This window comes from Hibiscus syriacus, unplaced genomic scaffold (assembly GCF_006381635.1).
Source record: "Hibiscus syriacus cultivar Baekdansim isolate YM2019G1 unplaced genomic scaffold, ASM638163v2 tig00002840_pilon, whole genome shotgun sequence".
Taxonomy (NCBI): Eukaryota; Viridiplantae; Streptophyta; class Magnoliopsida; order Malvales; family Malvaceae; genus Hibiscus; species Hibiscus syriacus.
The window spans coordinates 3,791,716-3,799,935 of record NW_024061947.1 but is presented as its reverse complement, the minus strand read 5'-3'; the positions used below and the strand labels follow the sequence as shown (position 1 = coordinate 3,799,935).

General features: G+C 33.0%; 1 protein-coding gene across 1 annotated transcript; it reads right to left on the bottom strand.

Annotated features, from left to right (window-relative positions):
- Positions 1-5,583: 5,583 nt before the first annotated feature.
- Positions 5,584-6,930, bottom strand: LOC120155198 (60S ribosomal protein L21-1-like). The gene is made up of 2 exons (XM_039166784.1): positions 6,643-6,930; positions 5,584-5,938 (listed from the first exon to the last, which is right to left on the bottom strand). Exons 1-2 carry the CDS (start codon positions 6,877-6,879, stop codon positions 5,681-5,683), a joined length of 495 nt encoding a protein of 164 aa, XP_039022715.1. The 5' UTR covers positions 6,880-6,930; the 3' UTR covers positions 5,584-5,680.
- Positions 6,931-8,220: the final 1,290 nt, after the last annotated feature.

Here is an 8,220-nt window from a genome sequence, read left to right as displayed (position 1 = left end):
TATCAAAAGAAGTTTTAAGATCATCAATTTTCTTTTGATGATCATCATTGACCTTTGAAAGTAAATTTTGCAAATCTAAATTTTTCTTTTCAAATTCTTCTAGTTTGATATGCAAATCTTTAATTTTACTTTCAAGATCATTGTTGGTTTTGGATATGAGTTTGTTAATTTTGAAACATCATTTTTATATTTTAAAAACAATTTCTCATAATCCGAAGCCAACCCATTGTACTCCTCAAATAACTCATCATAAGATAAATCATCAAAATCGGATGAGTTAGAGGTTACCTTAGAATCTTCCCCGAATGCCATCAAGCACAAATTTGCTACTTCTTGTTCCTCTTCATCGGAACTTTCTTCATCGCTCCATGTAGCCACATGAGCCTTGTGCTTATTCTTTGATTGACCATTTTTCTTCAATTGTGGGCAATCATATTTAACATGCCCTGGCTTTTTGCATTCGTAGCAAATGATTGGGTCCTTCTCTTTTGGTTCATTTTTGAGGCCTTCGTTTCGTTTGAATTTTCTTCCTCGGTAAGGTCTCATCATTTTTCTGAACCGTTTGGCAAATAATGCCATTTCCTCGTCATCATCATCATTATTAGAATCACTCTCATCTTTTGTGGATTTGAGAGAAACTCCAATGTTTTTCTTCTTCTCCTTCTCCTTTGGTGTCTCTTCAACTTTATCAAGGTCCACCTCATCTTCAAGCATCATCTCATGAGTGAGGAGTGAACCGATAAGTTCTTCAAGAGTTAAGGATGATAGGTCCTTAGACTCGATGATTGCCGTCTTCTTTGATTGCCACGATTTTGGGAGGGAGTAGACTAACTTCCTCACAAGCTTTTCATTTGAGATGATCTCTCCATACGATTTAAGACCATTGACAATCGTTGAAAATCTATCCGTCATAGCTTTGATGTCTTCATTTGGTTTCATCCTGAAATTTTCATAGCTATGCGTTAGAATATTAATTTTTGATTTCTTTACCTCATCTGTACCTTCATGTGTGACTTGAAGCTTGTCCCATATTTCTTTGGCAGTTGTACACGATGAAACTCTTCCGTATTCATCTGGTCCAAGAGAACAAAAAATAATATGGATGGATTTGGAGTTGAGCTGGAACATTCTTGTGTCTCTTTCACTCCACAACCTTGGATGAGTGAGAGGCTTGATGTATCATTCTTCTACGGCATTCCATGCTCTCATGTCACTTGCTTGAATGAAGTACATCATTCTATTCTTCCAATAGGCATAATTAGCCCCATTGAAGAAAGGAGGCTTGTTGACGGGCATCGAATCGAGACCGGAGTCGTAATTTGAAGTGGAGGCCATTGATGACTTTATAATCGATGTAACTCTTCCCGAATCGACTCAAGAGGCGATTAAACCTTCAAATGAGTGAGGCTCTGATACCAATTGTTGAGTTAATCGATCGACAGAATCGGCCAAGAGGGGGGTGAATTGGCAATTAAAAATTTCGTGGAAGCTTTTGCAGAAAATTGAAAGTAATTGCACAGTGATTTACAGTGGTTCGACTTTCTCAAACAAAGTCTACGTCCACTACCTTAGCTATCCACACTAAGGATTTTCCAACAAATTCACTAATTTGTTCTTTCTTTTGAGGCCAAAGAGATAACCTTACAAAATCCCTCAAGAGTATACCCCAACTCTTGAGAACACTCTTTTTCCCAAAGAGAAGATTACAAATTTGCAAACTTACAAGAAAACCTCACAAGGTAAGATGTTTGCACAATTCTAGAACAAAGAAAAGAACACTCAAAGATAAATACAATTGAGTACAAAAGTGTTCTTGAAAGCAAATGAATATTGGATGAAAAATAGGCTTGAAATGCTCAAACTTGAGGTTTGATGCTTTCTCTTTGATTCTCTCTTGATTCTAGTTGCTTGATGTTTCTTATTGTTTCTTCTTGTTGATCAATGGCTTCAAAACTTGTTTAAATACTCCTTGAATCAATTCTGAACGTTGGTGATAATTAGTGGAGTCAATAGAGCCGTTTAAGTGTGAAAACAATTAATTTTTCTGGGTGGAGCGTCTCATGCATCGATGCATGATGAAGGATGCATCGGTGCATCAGTGTAAAATTTAAATATTTTGACCGTTGGAACACTTGGTGCATCGGTGCACTAAGGATGCATCGATGCATTCGATGTTTGAAAAATAGCCTGATGCATCGATGCATGGAGAATGCATCGGTGCATGCCTTTGAAAAACTGATTTAAGGCTTGATTTTGGTTCAAAATACTTTGTGAAAATTGTTTCAAAAATAGTTTAAGTACAAATCACAATTTTTACACATTTAGTAAGGATTAAAATTGATCTTGAAAAACTTGGAGTAATAATTTGATATTCGATTAATTGAATCGAATATAATTTGTAAAATCATTTGTAAAATCTTAAAATTCATTTAACTTAATTTGTTATATCGAAATATCAAAAAAATGTTTTCAATATACTCACTTGACACTTTATAAGTCAAAATTATAAGCCTAGCTAAGCTTTAAGTTTAGTCCCTTGCTTTTGATTACTTCGACTATAAAATTTATCAAAATTTCATATTTTGACTGTTTGTAAAGTATTATTCTACATACTTAAAAATTATTCCGTTTATACTTCTGGAAACTAGACTCGAATACAAATCTAACCATATAAGGCACTTCTCTTAGTTCAACTTGTACAATTTATAGCGAATTTTCAAAGCTGACTTACATAAATTGTTTTGAGCAGAATTTGCTGCCCTGTTTTCTTATTTATCCTCGATTAAAATTTCATATCTTTTTGTATACTCTTCAAAATTAGTATTTGTTTGTTTTAAACAAAACTAGACTGGTGTACGAATCCAAAGGTATAGAGTTCATCCTATAATCACTTTTGTATAATTTATGGTGATTTTCTAAACTTACTATTCAAATCGAAATTTCTATACAACTTACCTTAATTCGTGTCCTTAGCTTATTCCATAATTCTATTAGCTTACCAAATGAACTTATATGCAAGGATCACAAATCACATAATACTTAGGAATCACTTCTTACCATAATAACTCCGTCACTGGCTCATCGCAAGCCAATGTTCGTTTGATAACATAAATACAAATTAAATATGCACTCACCTTTGCCTTATTATTGTACATTCTCTACGATAATCTTCTCAATCCCGCACTTTTTCCTTCTCTTTCAAGTTACTTAGATCACTAGATTTATCGTGGTATGACGACGTCATATAATAATATAAAATATTCAAACTATATGTTAGTATCGAACCAACATAATCTAAGCTTAAATATAAAATTCAATAGAAATAAAATCGATACTTAAATCGATATAAAATTATATCATTATTTGCTATCAAAATTTCAAATTTCTTAAATATGCTCATTTGATTCCATAAATATTTATTTCCATCATTAACCATTCAACTTTTGTCAATTGCACAATCAAGCCACTAATTGTAGACTCTTTCTAGAATTCATTTTAACCTTTCTATTAATTTCATAATGATCATTCATCATTATGATCACTGCACATTAATTACTAAAATTTCCAGCAACTTAATAAAATACTAAAATCAATACTTTAACATTCAAAAACTTACAATTTCATCCCAAACTTTCTTAGACTTTTTGAATTCAACCACCCACCTTAATAAACTTGAAATTTGATCTCAAGCCACTATTCAAACCCAAAAATCAGCATGCTAATAAAATTTTCAGCATTGAAATTTTCTTTAAAAAATAATAACATCAGTTTGAAAAACTCACAATTAAGTCCCAATTAATCATTGATCTAACTTAAAATTCCATAATTTCAATATTAAAATATAATATTAAGTACCCAATTAACATATTTATACAATAAGGTCCCCCAATTCTCAAAACTTGTAAAATAGTCCATTTTCTATTTCAAGCTTCCAAATTGATCCAAATCAATCTCACTTTAAATATTTTATCATATTAAAAACAATTTCCAACATATAACCTAAATGTCTTAACATTCGTATACAAATCCTTCATAATTCCAAAAGTTACAAAATAGGTCATTAAGCTTCAACCAAACTTCAATTTAGTCCAAACATGATTTTCAAGTACACAAAATCACTTCTAAAATCATTCCAAGCCTTTAGAATTTTTTTGAGAATTTTTCCAAATAACCTCCCTTTAGGCTGAATAGTTTAACTTTTTACACAATAATCCCTAATCTTGATTCAAGCTCAATTTAATCACCCACTCAACATTTACAACCATTTCAACTTATTTTCATATCAATTATAAACCAAACACAATATTTCCCAAATAAAAACCCTATGGTCGAACCATATATATAATATTATACTTGATTTTAAACAATTTTCATGCTTGATTTCAATTCCATAACACTTCCAACATCAAGAATCAATCTTAAATCATAAAAAGCACAATTCCCCTTCATCCACATCTCACCAACTCAAACATAATACATGAAGATTTTCATACCAAATGAAAGAGAATTTTGTATATATTATTTTATCCTTAATAACCTAACTTAAAATCCTAATAAAAATGGCCAAAAATTAAAAGGAAATTCTTCTTACCTTAGAAATGGAGTATATGGCGGAGAGGATAAAGATGAAGGCCTTTTTCTTGAATTTTCTATCATTAAAATCACCTTTAATGAATCTTCACAACTACAACATTGTCACTCCATGACATTATCCCTTATCTCATCATATCCATAAAAAAATATTATAATTCTGATTTTTCATGTTTGCCCTGAAAATTTTCAAAAATTTCAGTTTAGTCACTTAATTTTCCTAATTTCGACTAAATTGGAAAAAGTTAACTTCAATTCCACTAATTTATGTTAAATTTCACTGTTCTAAAATATGAAAATAATATTTCCAACTTTTATCTAGCACCCTTCAAATTTTCGTAAAATTTCGATTCAATCTGATTATTCGATTTCTATACCGAACTTTATCGCTTTATAGCTTTTAACACAAATCTCGTACCGAAAATCTTATTACCATGAAAATTCTTATTTTAGACCAAATTGGTCATTTACGGGCTAAAATATATAACTTTTCAAAATTATATTTTTATTCTCTAAACATTTACAAAGTCATACTTTAGCCACCACACTTATAAACTTACAGTTTAGTCACTAACAAAAGATTTGGGGTGTTACAAGCTTTAAAATTTGTCTGTTTTATTCGACCAGGTGAGCAAAGGGAAGATGGATAACAATCTTTAATCTTCGATGATAAGGGAGGAAGAAGATAAATTGGTTGTTGAATTTGAGTATTAAACTGAAGCCTTGTTTGAACAATGACCAGTGTTTGGAGAGGTGTGATGAACTTAGAGCAGTTGGTATAATTTACCCTAAACTAACTAAAAGCCAAACAAATATATATGTAATATTTGAAAATACCGGTAAACCCATATTGAACGTAGAGGAAGGTATAACACAGACAAATTTCGGAACATAAAACCACACCGCATAAACAAATACAACTTGCATAGTAAACCATAATCTCTAAAATGAGTGATAAAATTAAAATCTCTGGAGAAGCAGTATGCCAGTACCTCCTCAAAATATACTAATTATAACAGCACTTCAAAATGTTTAATTCAGTTTGCCAAAAAGAAATCTAAAACAGCAAAACCACAGAAAGACAGCAGATTTAGTAACCACCCTTGAGATCATTAACAACATCATAGGGGATGGGCGTAACAGTTTCAAGGGTAGCACCCTCAACCATGAAACCAGCCTTAGGGCCCTCTGGTTGTCTCTTGGTGCTAACCACCTCACCATTTTTCTTAGCCTCTGCCTTGAGTTGATCATTCTTCACCTTCCTGAGTTTGAATTCCTCGGTGCACCTTGAAGGCTGAACATGCTCAACTCGCACGTGAATCCTCTTCCTGATAATCCTGTTTCCCACCTGATAGATGAATCAGGAATATCAATACAAACTACACGTATCTCCAATCTCCGATAGATAAATCAAACAGAGATCACATGCAAGCAGTGCAAAAGGTTTAAATATCAGCCACGCAAGAATATCAAACAAATTATACTAAAAAATGCTTCAAATACAATAGCGTTACAAAGCTATGTTACATGGACTATCCATTCTTCATAAAAATTACACATCAATATGCCCATTCATCAAAACAATGAAAACTAAACTAAATAATCTTATTTAAATATATAATATAAGCTAATCCAATGAGTGAGCTTCAATTAATTTAATATGACAGAAGCTCAATATCTCCTGGAATTAAACAACTGCTATACTAGTGCAATATTACAGCTCAATGAAATTATAATTATTAGTATAAGCGAGCAAATCTGATCTTGGATTCAAGGAATAGAATAATACAAGTACAGAAACAAATATAATCGGATTCTTAATACAAGTTACCCATCAATAATCAACATTTAAAACATGAAACTAAACAGAGATTCACAGCAAGACAGAATAATTCAAATAATACATCAAAATGAGATTAAAAACCCAAAATCTTCATACACTGCAACCCCATAAAAGAAGAGAAGATGGAATAAAAGAACTTCGTCTTCCGACATAAAGAAAAGATAGCCATTTTAGGGGGGGGGAACAAACAAACCAACCCATCGCCATACCTGCTTGTTGACTTCAACACCGATGGCGCGTTTCGTGATATTCCAAACCAAACCAGTGCGGCCGTGGTAGAACTTATGGGGCATACCCTTATGAACGGCGCCGTTTACCTTGACATCGACATAGTCGCCGATCTTGTAAGTCCTGAGGTAAGTGGACAAGGGAATGTAACCCTTCTTTCTGAAGGGTCTGGAGAATGAATCCCTTGTTCGAGAGCGGACACCATGACCGGCTGGCATTTTCCCCCTTTTTCTCTCGCCCGCTTGTAGAAAGAGTGTGGCGTGGAGCTCCCAGACCTGGAAAACTCTAATTGTGATCTATTTATCTATGCATCTTAGGGTTTCCTTTTCATTTTTGGGGTCGGGTTGGGCTTTGGTTCTTATTTGGGGCATCCAACTACTAAGCCCATCTAGTGTGCCGACCGGTTTAAACTTGGTTTAGTTGAACATCCAGGGACAAAAGGTGGGCTATATTTTAGTTCCAGGGCTGAATATTCATTTTTTTAGTTCAGCATATACTTAATATTTATTATTTTGAAATTTATGTTCTAATTTACCTTATAAAGAAATATTAATAATATAAGATAATAAGATTGTGTCACGTGATAGATGAATAGATAAAAATGTTATGTGCTATTCTTGGATGATATCATCATAGTTGGTAAAGCTCAATTTGTAACTCTCTTTTAAATGCTTTTTTAAAAATTTTATGTTTAATAAAATTAAATTGTGCTTTAGAAATAAATAGTGGGTAATTTCATTCATTTTGAGATATCATAAAGCAATTGTTTTCTTTAAAAACACTCTCATAGAGTGTTGTCTTGAGTTGAGAGTAGAGTAGTAACACTAGAGTTCATTCATTTTTCGGGTGTACGAAATTTAGAGAGTTGTGGTAGCCTAGGGGAACCATTCGTCCATTATTGCAATTACACATATAAGGGTGAATTCGTTTTTAAGGCAATGGTTGATACCACGACACGATTGATCGGTTCTTTATTTATATATTTTATTTAATATTTTTCTTGTCAGTGCTAACGCCTCGCTTTGTACCAGTATATTTTTTTCAACAATTTAGAAGCGAATTCCTTGTTATTCAACTGTGAAATGAGGGAATTGGATATCAAATTTCAATGGTACTACAAGCTTTAAGATTGTGGGACATTGGCTTGATACACGTTGTTGGATCCATCGCAGTTGGAAATTATCCTACTAGGGATGTCAAACGGGCGGGTCGGGTGCGGATACCCCCTCCCCCATCCCTATACCCACCTAATATTTTTCAATTCACCACCCGCCCACCACCCATGATGGGTACAAATTTTCAAATCCACACCCGCCCACGCGGGTACATTTTCAAATCTATCCCCACACCCACTACCCACTAGTGACGTACCCGTCTAGACCCGTCTGAAAGCAAATTTAAGTTATATATAAGCAACAAACATAAAAAAACATGTCCATTAAGAAACATAATAAAATAATCCAATGATTATCTTATTTAAGTGTTAATATAGATCTTAAAGTACATAAAACACCATAATAAAAGACATAATTAAAGTTTAGAAAATAAATGACAAACAC